General features: G+C 40.9%; 1 protein-coding gene across 3 annotated transcripts in view; it reads right to left on the bottom strand.

Annotated features, from left to right (window-relative positions):
* Positions 1 to 18,345, bottom strand: part of mcf2la (mcf.2 cell line derived transforming sequence-like a) — a 64,991-nt gene that overhangs the window by 36,295 nt on the left and 10,351 nt on the right. Inside the window, exon 1 of one of the 3 annotated variants that reach the window (XM_073495513.1) lies at positions 6,140 to 6,349. The exons of the other annotated variants lie outside the window; for them this stretch is intronic. Within the exon in view, the coding sequence (XP_073351614.1) occupies positions 6,140 to 6,248 (109 nt within the window). The 5' untranslated portion in view covers positions 6,249 to 6,349. Of the gene's footprint in view, positions 1 to 6,139; positions 6,350 to 18,345 lie in introns of those variants that run through there. 3 annotated transcript variants of the gene reach the window in all.

The raw sequence follows: 18,345 nt of genomic DNA on the forward strand, positions 1-18,345 counted from the left end.
CACACCATGCCAAACAGCAACTGGGTCACAGGGCCAACAGTGGCCTGGAATGTGTATGTGTGTGTGCGGGCCTGTGTGAGTGTGTGTGTGCCCGTACCCAAACCCAAAGCTTGAATTAGTGTGGATCAGGAGAAACAGCAGACAAACATGATAATATTACTGATGGCCACGTGAATTCAGTCTGAGGCCGACTGACGCCAGTTTGAGGACAGCGGATACAGTATGGAGGTGATTTACAATGGTCCTGACCAGGACTATGACTGCGGGGACGAGAAAACGTGTCAAGTGGGGAACAGGAGAGGTGTGACGCAGCAGAGGAGAAAGAGAGAATTGGGTTAGCATGCTAACTTTAAATTGATGGTACAGTGTCTTGTAATAGGGTGGCCCATCACTTGTTTTTCCAAGACATAAAACTGTTACGATGTAATGCATTTTGTTTGTAGCATCTATGTCACTTCTGACAAAGTGCCCCTAATCGCACAAAATTCCAATTTCTATACAGTGTTGCTTTGAACAAAAATGATGGCCATATCTTACAAATTGCCGCTTTAAGCTCCATTCATGTGTGACATGGCAAGGCCAAGAAGCTGAAAGTGATGTGCCTCCACTCCAGCAACGGTTGGAAATCTAGAACAATGACTTCAGGCCTGACTCTGTCACTGGCAGTGAGCCCTGCTCCACTGAATAGACGGTGGCATCATCATCTCAGCGAAACAATACACTTACTGTCCCCCTGTCTGTAGTCTGTGCTGCCGTCACAACACACACAGACACGCAGCCATGTGGAGAAAACTGTACTCACGTCTGCTGCAAAAACCCACAGTTAGCTGAGATTCCATTACTGTGATGGTGATGATAGAATTTGTGCACGGACTAATACATATGTAAAATGACCAGTTGTAGTTTTACATGCAGTCATGTGCCAGACTATTTCTTGGTTGGTTGGGTCACTTTCTGGGGTTTCCGCTGGTTGTCAAAATGTCAAACCACTGCATGAAGTTATCTTAAAAATGTAGGCTGTGATAGGTTTCAAAGATTCCCAACCTTTAATTTAAATATCATACAAAAAAATACTGTATTGACAGGTAGTATTTTGCTGTGTTGTCAGTATTTGATAGCTAAGCAGCATTCGGATTGGCCTGCTGGTTGTGTGACCTGTGTCTCGTGCCAGCCAAAATGTCTCAATCTGTGCCAAAGTGGCACTGAACCTCCACCTGCTCCAAGTGCACACCCTGACCAGTAGTCTGATGGAAATGTATGGAAATTTATGGAAAATGTTGAGGCGTCTGTGGTGCAACTCACTCAACTAAAAAAGCATGTACAATCTTGTGGGTTTTAAATCCAGGTCCTTCCTCCTTTCCTCTCCCTCTTGACCATTAGAGTATCAAAACAACAGCTCAGCTGGGAGTTAAACCAGCGGCTATCACAGCACAGCAGCCTTTTTTTTTTTTTTTAGCTACCTCTGGCATAGCTACCAGTCATTACACGCCACGGATCAAGGAAGAACATGAGAACTGAGAAAGGCAGAGAGGGGAAAGAAAAGGGAAAAATGACATAGACAAAGTTCAAGAGAGGGAGGCAGCAAATAAGTAAAGGATCCAGGAGGACTGTGTTTTTACTTGCCCTAAAGGAAAACGTGCAGCTGTAGGAAAACTCGACACTACTCTTTTTAGACAATTACATCATGCACTGGAAGCAAAAACCTATCTTCTATTCTAGCCTTAAAGGTCACTGGGGCTGTGCTGGATTCACTTGAGGATGTTTTGGAGAGTAGTAGGTAGAAATGATTCACCACACTGACTGTGGATTTGTCATTTTTTAGAATCATTAACCCATCTTATCACAAAATCCAAATATTGTTTTTCCTTAGTTTGTTTTAATTTTAGCTTGGCACTTTAGCAAAATGGATATGTGGTTACCAACACATTGGTGTGGATATACAAAAGTTTTGACAATACCACCTCAACTGCAATATTCATGGAGAGCAATCTCTCAAAACTGCAGCCCACACCCAGGTTGAGATCCTAATCAGCTGATATACTTTTGTATCTGTGCTAAAGTTGAGTAGGTCATAATCAAAAGGTCAGCAATGCTCTGCAGAAAAGTGATTCCTCTCTTCGAGGCTATGACGGAAGGCTCCGCAGCTTCGGGGTATGACACGGAGCTTTTAAGAGGTGCAATTTGAGTTTATTTCAACTAAGTTAGAAGGAATGTCTCATCTGTTTGATGTAGGGCAGCAGGTTTGCACAATGTATAACGCAGAATCTATTTATTTTGACCAATGTTAGAGAGGCACTCCAGTTTTATAGTTCAAGCTCATGTTACTGAGCGTGTGGCATCTGAATGGTCGATTGCCAGGCAGGGAGGGTCTCGTGAAAAAATGCTCATGTAGGTTTCAGTGTTTCTGGGGATTGACTAGGGACATAAACTGGCAGCTTACCTCAAAGTCAAAAATACATATTTTCCTCTTACCTGTAGAGCTATTTGTCTGTTTGAAATGGTTTTGGAGTGAGCTGCCAAGTTTTAGAGATATCGGCTGTAGAGATGTCTGCCTTCTCTCGAATATAATGGAATTAGAGGGAGGCAGAAACCTCGAGCAGAACCGGACTGAATACATGAGTACACTGGAAAATTTCCTGACATCATCACCCGGTATTTCCAGATAATCCACACACCTTGTTGTGAGCAGTTTCAGGTAGGAAATATTCTTTTTTTCCGTATCATCACACAGAAGAACCATGCTAAGCTAACCAGCAATGTCTGCATTCTGGGCTGGTAGAAAGAAAATAGTGTAAAACATCAAAGTCTGTGGATTATGTTGAGTAACCAGGTCATGATGTCTGGAGAGAAACACTGCTGCTGAGTTTTTCAAATGTGCTTTGAGCACCACAAGCCCTGTGCCATATAGCTCCATTATATTCAAGAAAAGGCAGGCAACTCATACCAAAACAATCTAGATGGATAAATGTTATGATGTATCAGCCTCTGTTACATAATTTTCCCCTCGTCTTCTAACTTTAGAAAAGACACTGAGCAATATCACTGATGTTGAATAACACTTGGATGCAACAAGATCAAAATTGTATTACAGTTATTGAGTTAAATGTACCAACATATCATAAAATGGATTTCAGGTTATCACCAGTGAGTATCTGGTTCTGCCTCTTTAATCAATATGTTTGTTTCTTGTGTCTTGTTGTCGCCATCATCCTATCCGCCCTCAGGGATCATTAAAGATTCATCCAATACACTTAATCTAATTTACCTGTCTGTACAGACTGCATTGATTATGCTCTCTTGCTTTTGTATTGACAGATTCCATTTGTAACTGTTCGCTGTGAAAGACTCCCGGGGACTAAATAAATTGACTGAAAGGTAACATTACAACAGCCGCTGCTGCTAAATCCAATGCAAGCGGATAAATGATTCCTGTTCTTCTGAGTAGCACACAAACACACATGGATCCACAACCCAGATTGCATTATAGGGGCTTAGCCGAGACTTGTCAACTTCTAATCTCGACTTGGCACAAAGGTTGATACCTTGACACTAACAATCTGTGTGTTTGTGAGTGAGTGTGTGTCTGTGTGTGATCGGGCTGCACGGGCTCATCTTGCAGTTGAGCAAACACGATCCCTGCTCGGCAACACAAAACACACCGCGCCGCACACATACCTGAAAGAGCCTGCAGAGAGCCAAGAAAAACATAAATATCTCTGTTGATTTTTAACAACGCTGTGGTTCAGAAATTTGCCATAACTACCCATCACTGCAAACAAAGAAACTGGATGGAAGCGATGGAGTCACCCAATGAACACACACACAAACACACACACACACACACACACGACTGAGAGTGGAAATAAGGGGGAGGAGATGTTGACATTCAAACTCTCAAAAGGGTTTTGTCCCAGCGTTGCTCCCAACTGACAAGAGGAAACACACTGTGTTAATGGGGACGAACGTGATTAACATGCTGTCAGTGTGCGCTGCTGTGTACTGTACCGAGGACGGCCGCACCGAGACGTTAACGTACAGCTCACTTCAACACACAGCGAGGACCTCGGGACAGGACACACTCTCCACTTTAGATTGGATTATGTAAGCGTCTGATGGATAATAGTGCCTTCAGCAGGAAAAGCATCTTTGGGCGATGAGACAAAATCAATGTAGCTAACAAAGTCAGGTCAGGTTCATTCATTAAGCTCATTCATAGTGTTTTACACCCATTTATAAAAGGCCTGTAACAAGAGATTTGTAACACAGTGATGATTTCGTCTTCATCCAACATATCTTTGAAAGCAACAAGGCTGACGGTTTTCTATAGATATTCATTGACCCCAGAAGGAGGTTCATGATGACGTTGCCAACTAGGGTTTCATCCCGGGAAATTCCCATTAAAATAAAGCAGTCAGGTTGGAAACCAAGACATCGATGCATATTTCTCCTAGATGCATTTAGTGTTACTTGGATAGAGTGCATCTGTTTCCACGATAGCAAATGTCTCATTTTCTGGAAATGTATTGATCTCTATTGCTGACTGCTCGACCACGATATATTCTTTTTTAATAACCCCCTGTTAATCCCATGATCATTTTTCAATACTGTAGCACTACAGCCAAGATATGTAATGAGAGGGGCAATATAGAGTTGAAACAGACTTTCTCTTTCGACAGTGTTTGTCATGGTTGTTACTTCAAACTTATTCCTAGGCCTGTAGTACTTTGAGTACTGTGTTTTCTCTGTGTTTTGAAGCGGCCACATCTCTTGCCTACTACAGTCTTTGGTTTTCACCTGTATCCAGTTCCCTTTTTTGCTCTTCTTCTTCCTCTTGCTGGCTCCAGACAGCAGCAGACTGGAGAGTTCAGTTATCGAGAATCAAGTAAGGGATATTACTCGACAAGTTGCGCTACACATGATTGTAATGGATGACTTGAGGTTGAGAACAACCCGACTGCAAACAAACACCTGCAGCAAGGTTTTTTGGTTAAACCATCCGGTTTCTACAAGCTAATGAACACCTTCCAGCCAATCAGAATCTCGACTTGTCAGTAGCAATTGAATAAAGTTCTTTAAAAGCAGTGAATGTCATTTCTGTCACAAGGTTTCTCAATCAAAACAAAACACCACGACTTTCTTTAACGTCAAGCAACTAAATGAAAGAAAAAATTACTTTGAATAAAAATATGGATTTCTCTGGGTTTAACGTTGCTGGAAACATTTGGCATAATGAAAAAACACTGCTCAACAAAATATATAACAAAGCTCTAGCTGTTTCAATTCATTTCAATGCAGATATGTTACATATTTACCTTAATTTCCCATGCACTGATTCCCCATTTTAAATGTAGAGTTTTGTGCACAAATGAAAGGTTTCATACTTGCACAGTTTGTGAAATAGCTTACTCCTACAATAATTACAACTTTGTCTTTAGTAATCACCAGTTCAGTAAACAATGCAACACTGAGGCAGATTTACATTGTTTACTGTCACTATTTCAAACTTTTTTACATCCAAAAAGTATATAACTATATTAAGAGACTGAATCTTATATTTTTCAATGAATACTGTTTAGGTTTTTTTAAGGACTCTGTCTTGACTTGCTCTTGTACTTGGGACTTGTCTGGGGCTCCTCTTAAGTGGTCTTTGTAACTCACAGAGGAAGAACGCTCAGTGGCCTTTCTCGAGCACTACCCTGGACAAATGTACAAAGCTCTAAAGAGACAAAAAGCTGAGTTTATTGTGTCCGGCACCTTCATCCTGCAGATTATGATGAATATTGCAGCTTCTCGGGGCATCAAGATAGTTTAAATTTACAAAAAACAAACTCAGACATGAAACACACCAGCTCTACTTTACCTCCTATGAGAACTGCAGGATATTATTTTTTGTCATTGTTTGCACTGCATGCACACACACACACACACACACACACACACACACACACACACACAAGCAGGAAAGCACCTGCAGAACTCTCACGTCTTATCTCTCGCTATAAAACTAATTCACACAGAAGCGAGCAAAACAAACAAACACACTCAACACACACACATTATTGACACATGGACAGTCTCGTCCTCCTTCTCACACACACACACACACACACACACACACACACACACACACACACTCTACCTGTCATCATCTTCAGTTGCAGCCACAGCCTGGTGATATCGTGGCAGAGTTGAGAAACTCGGTTGAGAGCCATTGTGTTGCCCGTACATGTATGCCCCCCGATACACATGCACACACACACAAACACACACACACGCGCTGTTAAAACACATTCACACACGGCAACATATTCTGTCAGAGGACATCGCAGTGGAAGTTCAGGCAGTCCATTCCGCCACAGCCGAGCGCTTCAGCCGCTTACTGAGCTGTCACTGCACAGCGCAGCGCAGCCCACACACACACACACAAACACACACACACACACTCACACACACCTCCCCCCTCCTCATTTGTGCCAGCCAGCAGGCGGAGTTTCAGATGATCCACCCCCCGTTTCACATTTCACACTGTTTTCACTGACAGAGAGAAAAACTGGATGTGACAGAACGTGGAAGTCTCTAAAAACCTGAACAATGAACTGAGGAGTTCACAAAAAATGACCCTGGCTGCAGCCCTTCACAGTGACTTCCCCAGACAAACACATGAAAATGATTATTGCTCATCACCATTCATCTGTATAATTAGTCTCCAGTGTATTTTGATTGCATTAAGTTGATAAATTCGATTACCGCATGAATACATATCTTTGTCTGGTACATCAGACACTATGAAATGTGGTCCAAATTAGCTGAGATGGATGGATGGAGATGGATCTGATCCAAAAGTAAAGGGTCACATTTGATTCTAACTTTTTCTATCATGTGGAGTCAGTGTGAAAAATCTGAGTCTGATTAAAATAAATGAATGCAGACTGATACATAGACTTCATGTGTCTATTCAATTATTACATACAAAATTCAGGGGGATTCTACATAAACGATGTGATTTTCAAGGTTTATTATATAATTTCAAATTGGTTATTTTGTATTGACTGTTAGTTACATTCTCAATAGTTACATTGCACTCAATGTGACCCTTTAAAATCAACTTATGTTGTAGAATTAGATGGAAAATTTTAAATGTAATTAAAATACATGAAGTCACTGTTTTACGAAATTAGCTTTCATGTGGTAAGATGAGGTAAAAATCAATTATACTATACAATTATACTATTAGGTAAAGTTTCCATCTCAATCCTGTCCATCTCTTACTCATTTGGAAGCTCCCTGTTCGTCTGTTTCCATCTCTCTGGCAAATCATGCCCCGACCAACCCGGCATGGAAAGCTTATTTCTATGATCCACATATCTGACGCCCCTCCTGACCCAACCCTCCCTATGTACCCCGGCCTGGGACCAGCCATTAGGAATGCACTGGCTTGTGTCTCCCCAGTCGCTGAGAACAACTCCAGGGTTCAGTGTCTGACACACGGGCAGGAGGAGGTGGGGACTGAACCACCAACTCTGTGATAAGTAGTAATGTCATGATTCGACAAATACCAGATTTGAATTGACTTTTCAAACATTTTGTTTCTCCATTGCTGATGGCTATGCCATTGCAAACTTATTGCATCAGGATGTGTACCTTAGTGCTAGTCAGTTCATCATCTTCATGCACCAGGGATGAGTGTCCGGAAGCGCAGCTACACGCTACCTGTAAGATAGCTTGTGTCTGTTTGAAGTGTTAGTTGGGGCTGGAAAGAAAAATACTAGCAGAATTGCAGATCCTGCTTTTGATGATCGAAATTGGAAACTCATCTCAACTGATTCTGAGTTTCAAATCGAAACCATGACACCATTTTTTGGGGGGTGGGGGCAACTTAAGAAAACATACTGCTGATGAAGAAAGTCTACAATGTTCATAGCCTTTTTAGTAAAAATTTGGCACTACAATTGCATTTGTCCTTAGTTCATCTTTGCTTACTGCTCCTCTTCTGCCTGTTTGCAGCTAGCTTTTAAGTGTCAGATATCCTAGATTCCAACCAACATTGATGTGTGTGCTGTACCCATGTTTGTGCCAGAGGGAATGGAGGCCTCTTTTCTGTTTTCCTCTGCTTTTCTCACACTCTCTCTCACACACACACAAAGTCACACAATGCCAGCCAAGACAGCAGGGGGACCCAATGTGCCACACAGAAGCAGTGAGAGGCTGAACTGGTGAAAATGTGAATAGACCCTCAGGAGCTCAGTTCATAAAATGCAGCCCAGCTGAGAAAAACACACATATTTAAACTGCCGTTCTGTTGCTTCACATCCACAAGGAATACAGTAACTATACACACCCTGTGTATGTAAACTGATGCAGAATCTCAGTAATCCCAGCCAATTAAAAATGCTGTAAAACAGACAAGAGGAATAAAGGGGGATTGAAATGTTGACAAAGTCCTTATTTAGCACACTGATGTTACAAAATGGACATATGAAGTTTGAAAAACATGGATTGGGTCCATTGACTGTATGAAGACTGATGTCTCCATTTCATCCCACTGTACAAAAATGAAGCCAAAATATCCTGGATATGTCATTAGAAACAGAGTGTGTCAGTAGCAATCAGGCCTTTAAGTGATATGATAGTCGATCACCCGCATACCTCAAAATAATGTTCTCTGGATGTCTGGGAGTGAGCTTAGACATGAACCCATGTCCCATCTGCTAACATAGGGCCAGGTTTAGGACCTATACTGCAGCCAGCCACCAGGGGGCAATCATAATGTTTTCACTTCACTCTTGAGGAGTTGTCATGTCTTCCATCTTTATATACAGTCAATGGTTGGGTCTAATATCGCTAATGAGCTGCATTATGATGGGACATGGGGTAAGTTCAGCATATCATGGCCTCTGCTGCTTCAATTATGACCTTTGTTTGTTTTAGTGGCCCTTTAAGAGCACAGTTCCTATTAACCACTTTTCTTTCTTTCCCCCTCCTCTTCCTCTTCGGTGTCACTTTGTGTTTAATAATTTGAGTGGATTTAACCTCATTGAACTTAATGCATATATTCTAAAATGCTTAGGACAGGTCATTTCTGCCACGAGGGATCTCTCAATTAAAACAAAACAGAAGACGTAAGTACTGCAGGATCAGCAACATCATGTTTGGTCCTGTTAGGTGACTACCTCCCTCACTCTCCCGCAAGTTAAAGCAACAGGTGACCAAATGAAACGCACCGTTACCGCGAGTTATCTTGTGGAATTCTCTCGGTTTGAACATTGTTGGAATCATTCTTAATAATGTAAGCACTCAACTCAACAAAATACATAAGAAAGGTCTAGTCCGTTATAGAAATCTAAATGCAGAAATGTTGCATACACGTATGATATCGTTGTCAGAACTGTGCATCTTAAACAAAGTGACATACAGCTATCTATATCCCACTTTTATTAGAGTTAGACACCTTAGAAAGAGGCTGATCAAGGAGAATAAAACCTCTTCTATGACACTACTGACCAGCAAAAAGGGGACAATCCATGCTCACCTATGCACATGCCCTTACTCAATCTGTCTTTGGTCTACTGAATCCCTACAAGCACATTTTAGTAACTTGCACAACGATTTTACTTCCAGAGTGATTATGTGCCGGCCCAGATTAACTAAGAGCACATCAACAACTGTCTGCAGTCAGAAGTCCAAATTGAAGATCAGGGATTTTTAAAATGAAGTCAAAATAGGACAGTATTTAATCCTGGCTGTTTCTCTGAACAAAAACAGAAATGTTTTCTTCACCCGGGGGAACATTTACTACAATATGGATGGACTAAAATGTAGTAATGTCAAGGTATATGCTGGTAGAAATGATGGAAGGACTGAGATTAGGCACATGGACATGAAAACAATGGATGTGTAAGATTAAGAATAAGGTTAAGGCTAAATTAAAAAGACTCTCTCAGTCTAGTCTGAGATCAGATTATCAATACATGAAGGGATTCAAGAGCTGACGGGATTTAAAAATAATGAATGTAACAATGGAGGTCAGTTACAGTGGTGTTGTGACGCAGGCCTGTGTCTGTGCGTCTGTGTGTGTGTGTGTGTGTGTGTTTAGCTGATGTCAGATTCAGATGATAGAGCATGTTGGCTGTGAGACAGGAAAAGGCAGAGGGTTTATAATGGGTCATTTCCTGTCTCTGCTAATTTATCCTTCAACAGTACTGAACGCAGCCAGCTTCACCCACTGGTGGCCAATTTCCAGCTCCACCATCAACACTCCAGTTTACTTTGGAACAGTATTACTTCCACCTTCTTACAGCTTGAGGGCATCACAATATTTTTTATCAAATACTTCAATATCAATATTGCAACAGTATTGTAGGGGTGACTATTGACTGTACTTTGATGATACTTTGACTATTGATATATTGCCCAGTCCTATATAATGTTATTATAATGTCCAAGGCCCAACAGTCCCTATCAATCAAAATCAATAGCACTGTATCACTCTAAATCTCATAGATACCAGACACCTAAGAACGCCTGGGGGTTTTTTTTTCCATCAAGATCCATGCATCCCTGAGAAATGAACAAAAATGTCCAAAAACATCATATCTATCTCACAATGTTACAGAAAGAGAGAATGAATTCCCTTAATCCGTCCCACATCCACAACAAAAGTTAGTGAGGTCTATTCTGGGCCGAGACCCATCCTCCATCCAAGTTTCGTGGAAATTTGTTCAGTAGCTGACAATCCAACCAACCAACCAACAAACAAACAGACACGGGTGAAAACATAACCTCCCTGGCAGAGGTAATAAGACCAAAGTTGTGATAAACAAGACCGATCCCTTAATTATTGCAATTGCTATACTGGTTTACAGAAAAAAAGATGACTTTTTGGCTAATAGCTAATCCTACAAAATCTTATATAAAATGATTTAAAATGAGTTTCATACTTGAAATTACCAATTTGATTGTAATTTAAGTCTTTCCTGATGAAAATAAATCTATGGATCCCTTTTCCAGTTATTTACATGCATAAGAATAATTACTTCTGATCACCTCAATTCTTTTTGAGCTATTACCGATTCCTGACATTTCATCAAGGTATTAGTTTATGTTGAAATAACTCCTGTGTTATTACAGCAGCTCAAATTAACCTGACTTCAGGTCAGTTTCAGGACTTCCTTCATTTAACTTAAATAAGGCAATAAAGACTACGATCTGAGATTGAGTCGGGTCATTAATTAAGATGATATCAACAAAGCCTCTAAAATCAACTCCGACTTAAATACACTTCATGACGTGTGAACGTGCATCTGTGGGGATGCAGGACAGACTTCAGCGTCTGTCTCCGGGATGTAAAGGAGACCTGTATGTGTGTGTGAGGGATGTGGCGCAGACTCCAGCTAGAGTAACTTCCAGCTGAATTATTTATATGAGACTTCTCCCCCTGCGTCTGTGTCGGCAAAGACGAAACACTATTGACTGCTTCCGCTCCGGGATCAAACACTATTGGCCGGTTGGAGCATAAACAGGAAGACACCAATTGAGAAGTGACTCAGAGGCTCAAACAGGCAGTGGAGGGAAAAGCAGAGGAACAAAACAAGGTGTGAACAAGTGGACGGTTTGAATCGAAACACATCTCCATCCGGTTTGGAAAAATGTCCGTCAGTCTTCTATCCCTGTCACTCTCTAAATCGCAGTTTGTAGATGAGGAGATACAGAAGCACACGGTAATTAGGCCAATTTTCTGGTGCCTTCTTGACATACTTGACATGCTGACTGCTTGGTAGAGTTTGTCACGTACAGCTGGCAGAAAGCAGCCTGCATGGCTGGGTTAAAGAGTAAGACAGACTCATGCATCAGACACAAGCAACATGTCACTTTCAGATTAAGCTAACTTTAATTTGCAGGAATCCATGTTTGCATTTCTTCTTTTTAAGAAAATTCAACCTGTGTCTCAGAGTTAGGGCTATTACTGCTACTGGATATTATTAATTAGCTGCATTGCAGGGATTTAACAGGAAGTGCTCGTTACAACAGGCTTAAATTGACCTGATCTGACCAGGCTAAAGATGGGGAGCATGTATGGAGAAACTCCAAGTCTCTAAGGAATGACATAATATGCATTCACTGATAGCGTTTGGTATGGAGACTGACTGTCCCGATGTGAAGACATGCAGGACATTCAACTCAGCAATAACATCTAGTTCGTACACATTTAAATGAATTGAATGAGATATTTTTGTAGGGTCAAAAGGGTTTTTTCACTCTTTTTTTAGCTACATACATGTAATGACTCTGGCTGACTGGTTTGAAGAGAAGAAAACTCATACATCCATCCATAAAACAATAAAGCATTACAGCCGATCAAACAATGACTTAAACTGATGCCAAACACATGTGACAGAATTGTTACAATTCTTTTTTATTGTTTTACAAGATACAACCCTCATCCTGGTGATAATGCTGATAACTGAGCCCCAAGACCTTGTTGACAGTCAAACAGCTGACACCCACATGCTCGAGTACAACCCAATAAAACAAACTCAACGCTGCCAGGATGCTCCAATGTAAATCACTAAACAGCTGAGAAACGTGTGTCTAAGGCACATATGGTAGAGACTACAACACAGGCTCATATCCGGCACACCCCTCCAATAAGGTTGTTTGGAATGACGTTGTGTTTGAGCAAGAATTACTCCACTGCAATATAGTTAATTTATTTTTGTACGCTGTCCAAAAGCTGAAGAAGTCAAAGGCGATAATATCCCCATCGCTATCCCTAATTTTATTTTAATTCTCTATTGTTGACTACCCATAAGGCATTAAGATGCCAAATAAAACATGATGTTAAAGGTGTATTTTGTTAAACAACCGTATTTGTGTTTAGTAAAGAAAACACTTGACCTTGTGTAAGCGTATTTTGTGTACTTGTCAGGCTAACTAGCGAACTTGCCACTTTTACATCTCCCAGCTGAAACTACTGGGACTATCAGACTATCACCTCTTGCGGTACGAAGTAATATTAGGAGACAGGACGGGCCAGGGCTAGCTGGTTAGCTTGCTAACTTCACCAAAGGTTTTTGCAACACCGTACATGGAAGACTACACTTCACATTCTGATTTTGAAATTTTGTTCATAACTTACAAATTGCCCCTTTAAAGTGCTGCTGAAGGACATGAGACATGACTGTAGTTGAACTTAACAGCTGTTCAGAGCTGCAAGGATTAATCATTTATTTGAATTGTTGTCAACTATTAAATTAATCACCAATTATTTTGATAATGAATTAATCAGTGACTATTTTTTTATGATTTAAAAAAAAAAAGGCAAAATTCTCTATTCTGGCTGCTTAACTCTGAATATTTTCTGCTTTATTTCCTCCTCTATGGCAGTAAGCTAAGTGTCTTTGGGTTGTGGACAAAACAAAACATTTGAGGACGTCATCTTGGGCTTTGGAAACACTGATCAACATCTTTCACCATTTTGACATTTTATAGTCTAAATAACTAATCAATTATTCAAGAAAATAATCAAATCAATTTTGATGGTTAAACTAGCACACCTCTAGGTCAGCCTGCTATGCATTTAATCTAATTTACCCATAACATACATAAACAATTAGAAATGTCTTGAGCACAGATAAAACACTGGGACCTCCTGTGTGCACAGCAAGGGAAAAAAACTACAGAAAATAATAATTTATGTTTGTGAAACAGTTTGAGAATGTTTTCCCTGGTCAAGATGAGGACGATGAACTTGAAGGAGAGCAGTGTGTGTGTGTGTGTGTGTGTGTGTGTGTGTGTGTGCGGGTGTGTGGAATGATCAGGAGTCGCTCACACTGACAACTCAGATGATGACCAGGAACTTAAAGTTAAACAGTCAGCTGGCATCAAACGAGGGACTTACCGAAGGCTAGCACGGGAAAGCGTGTTAAAATGAAGTGAAACAGATGAAACCATGTGAATTCTCATGAAAGAGGAAGTTGCCACTTGGGGGGAAGACAATCATCTGTCACGATGGATCATCATCCAGGGAAACACCACAGGAAGTTACAAAGCCAAAGACCACAGCTGACTTTTACAAAACTATGCAACTTTAACAACATGTATAAATCCATCAAACTTTATTCATTTAAGATAATAAGATGTTTTAAAGACAGCTGTGAAGGGCCTCAAAAGTACTTCTTGACATTTTTTTTTAATTAAAATATACTAAATATAATCTATAAATGTACCTCGCCTCACGTTTTAGCATCAACATTTTATATTCCCAAACAAACAAGTGATGTGAACATGAGCCAATATGGCAGCAGTGAGGAGGAAATGGAGATCAAGAGCAGAAACGCTGCACCTGTCTCCATGACACAGCCTTTCTAGAATAGCTCCTACTAAAAATACACATATCATCTCTAAATACAGTACAAAGCCTGCGGGAACGGACCAGAATAGACTCGAACCATCACTGACAGCCACCAAAATCTAAAAAATCCTCCAGCATGCACTTCACAGTCCTGCACATGCACACAGACATCCAGGAGTTGCATGATCAATTACTATGCACACACACACACACACACACACCTCCTTCTTTCTTTTGTCACACACACACAGGCTGTTGGATAATTATTCGACCATTTTATTGAACCACCTTGAGTAAACAAGGATGTAGTCGTATAACAAATTACTCTTTTCCCACGTGTACCTCGGTCTCCTATGATGAACCACAGGAGACATTCATCAGAGGCAGAACGTTACTTCTTCAGCTTTACGTCCACATGAAAATCTAACTGCTGTATAGTTCATGGTATAGAATAGGGCTGATATGGCCTTAAAGTAATATCCCAATATTTTTTAGCTCAATCGTGATACAAGATATGGGTGAAAAAACAAATATGACAATATGATTGACATTTTGTTAAACAAGGAAGAAGGGAAGTTTAAGGGAACAACTTGAAACTAGTTTAGCCATATTTACTTAGTCGATATTAGGACTTTAAATACTACTGATGATTATTTTCATGATTAATCTATAAAATATCTGTGGAAATGCTAATCACAGAGCCTAAAGTGACATCCTCATATTGCTTCTTTGTCTAACCAACAGTCCAAAACCCAAAGTCTCATCTTTAACTATCACAAATGACTAAGAAAAGCAACAAACCCTCACATTTAAGAAGCTGGAGCCAGCAAATGTTTGACATTTCTGCCTGAAAAATGACTGAAACGACTCATTGATTATCAAAATAGTTTGTCAACAGATTTTTCTTTTGATCGGCTAATCAAGTAATTGACTAATCGTTGCAATTACTTTTTCATGAGTCAACTTTGGGAAGACTTTTCACAGTATTAACAGTCTTAGGAGTTATGAGGAGGAGAAAAAAACCCTCAAGACTGAAGAGCCACATCTGTAAAATGGTTCAAACATCTCTTTATATACAAAATGCATCATAAAATAAAAAGTACATCTAAATATGGCACATAGAGTGTTTCATTAAGTCATAAAAAACAGCCATGATATTAAACCCAACACTGACTCATCAATAAGCCTCTACACGTGCTGACACACAACACACCACAGTTAAAGCTCAATGACACACACACACGCACACACACACACACACACACACACACGTCCTTGCAAAACTCACAGTGCAGCTGCTGACAGCGCTGGCTGTATCTGTAGAAGCTCTCCATCTCCTCCAGTGAGATGCACACAAACCTCTCTCCTCCTGTGCATTCCTCCATCCTGTCCCTCCACCTGCTCTCCTGCTTCTCCTTCTCCTTCTCCTTCACCGTCTCCATCTCCGAAGGTAGAGAGAAGAGTGTCTGCCGCCTCATCCTGCTCTCCTCATTTACAAACCCTCCCAGTCTGTCTGTCTGTCTCTCTCTTGCACACACACACACACACACACACACACACCTGTCAAAGTTTCTTGAGTGATTACACCACTCCTCTCTCCTCCGCCCCTCCCTCCTGCTGTGGAAATCTGCATACCTATACCTGACTAAGCAGGAGACTAAGAACTACACTGATACACACCTTGTCGCCTTGTATTTTACACACCTGGTAGTTTTCAAAGTTACTTTTCCTTAAAGGAACAGTGCACCCAAAAATAAAAATTCATTCATTATCTACTCACCCCCATACTGATGGAAACTTAGGTCCACAAAACATTTTGAGAGCTTCACAGCAAAATAGCGTTTAAGCATTCTCCTAAGCAACTGAAGTAGATGGGGCCATCTTTTAAACAGAATAACACACAAAATGGCTGCGTACCTGGCATAATCCAGGTCTCTGGAAACCTTGAGATCCCTAATTGATTTGAAAAGATGTTATTTACAGCCTGTTTTAAGCCAAAATCTTCACTGTAGGGATTACTAGGGCCACCGACCAGGCTGCTGCATTTTATATGTTGGGGGTGAGAGCAGGCTGTAGTATAAGCATGAGGGTGAGCAGATACTGACTACATTTCCATTTTTGGGCGAGCTTTTCCTTTAAAACACGAGTACTGAACATGAAAGTTACATAAATAATAAAGAATTCAAAGTCCAGCCAGGAGCTGATTGTCAGTGTGACTCCTGCAGCACAGATCCTTGTCTCTTATTCCATGCCTTAAACTGAAGAAAGACGTTTATCTACAGTATTAACACAACTACACAAACACTCATGGCTGCTTGTATTCTGATGTTAACACTGATATTGCCGGTATTATGCAAACAGTGATCCAAACCTCTGCTAGGTTGCATTTGCAAATGATTTGCTAGAACTATCAAATGTTAAGCAGAGCCAATGTTCTTAGCTTTAACTATTAGTATCGCTGTCGTCAGTAGATATGAATCAGCAACATGCTGCAAGTCAGCTGTCTTTATAAACACATAACGCGCCTGAAGGGGTTTCATTATAAGATATGATAGAAAAGCAAACACAAAATCAACCACCCATCTTATGTCTACAAACCAAGATTAATCCTCGGACCTGTCTAGTTCCTGGCCCCGTGAGAGACTTGTTCATGTGAGCAAACATTGATTAGGCTGTGCCGCGTGACTAACGTGAGAGTGTTTACCAATCAAATGCAGCTTCTTCTTTAAAAGTCTCGGCCTGGAGGAACTTGCAACCTAAAATGACCCCCGTACAAAGTGCAACCAGTGTCAGCGCCTGATTGTCCTTTATACTCAACAGGGTCTTAGGAGGAGTATAACAGAAATTCGGACATAAAGACAACACTCACCTCGTCTGTAAGTCTGTGTGCATTTATGATTCTGTTTCCTCCGTGCAGGCTTACAACCACAGCAAAGGCTGGCAGACATGATTAATATCCACCAGTCTGCTTCTCCTTCTAATCTTTGACTCTGTTTGTCTGCCTGTTTATCTGTCCCATCTGTCCTTCCACTATCCAGCTAGTGAACACACGTTTTGACTGCCGGTGCATTGAGACATGAGCTAAGTTATCAATTAGAACACTCACAAGGGCTGTATCAGGTAATCAGTTACCAAGGTCCAACACCAAAGAGGGCCCCGTTTAAGGAATTACACTGCATAAAGTGTGTGCCTCTGTTGGTCTGAGTCTACACTTAAAGGAATATTCACTTTACATTTGTTTACTGTCTTATTGGCCAAATGCATTCAGCCTAGCTTAGCACAAGGTCTGGAAGCAGGGAGAAATAGTTAGTTTAACTCCCTTAAAGTCTTTTTAAACAACAACGCTGTCATATTTACATGTTGCATCTTGGGCATCCCAAGGGACATCTTTTTTGACCGCTATCCTGGGCTAAGGTTGTTGTATTGGTGAAATGTTTAAGTGTATGGATGGACAATGGTTTTGAGTTCTTGCATATAACACACTGAAGACAGTGAGCAGTAAATTGTCCATTAAAGACAAGAAGCAGAAGTCAGACTGTGTTATTTTAGTAGACTCTACTAAGCGGTTCTATGGCGAGTACATCAGTCATTAGCCTGGGGCCAACTCACCTAGGGCCTCCTAGTTCATGTTCATGGCATAGCTGTGTATTTTAATTAATACTTTTATGGCTTTATTTTGATAGGACAGCCCAGAGATGACAGGAAATGAGATGAGAGAGAGTGGGAATGACAGGCAGCAGAGGGCTGCAGGTTGGGCGCGAACCCTGGGCCGCTGCAACGAGGACAAAGCCTCTATACATGGGATGTGTGCTCTACCAACTGAGCTACCCGGGCGCCCCACTCCAAATACTTTTTAAGTTATGAATTTTGGCCCTCTAGCTAAATGTAATCATTTTTGTGATTCTCTGTATGTGTATTAACCTCACCAATCGCTTATTTTTTATTGGATTGGGTTGAAATTTGTCCTAGACATCCAAGAGACCCTATGGAAACTT

The sequence above is a fragment of the Pagrus major genome, chromosome 24 (genome assembly GCF_040436345.1).
Source record: "Pagrus major chromosome 24, Pma_NU_1.0".
NCBI lineage: Eukaryota > Metazoa > Chordata > Actinopteri > Spariformes > Sparidae > Pagrus > Pagrus major.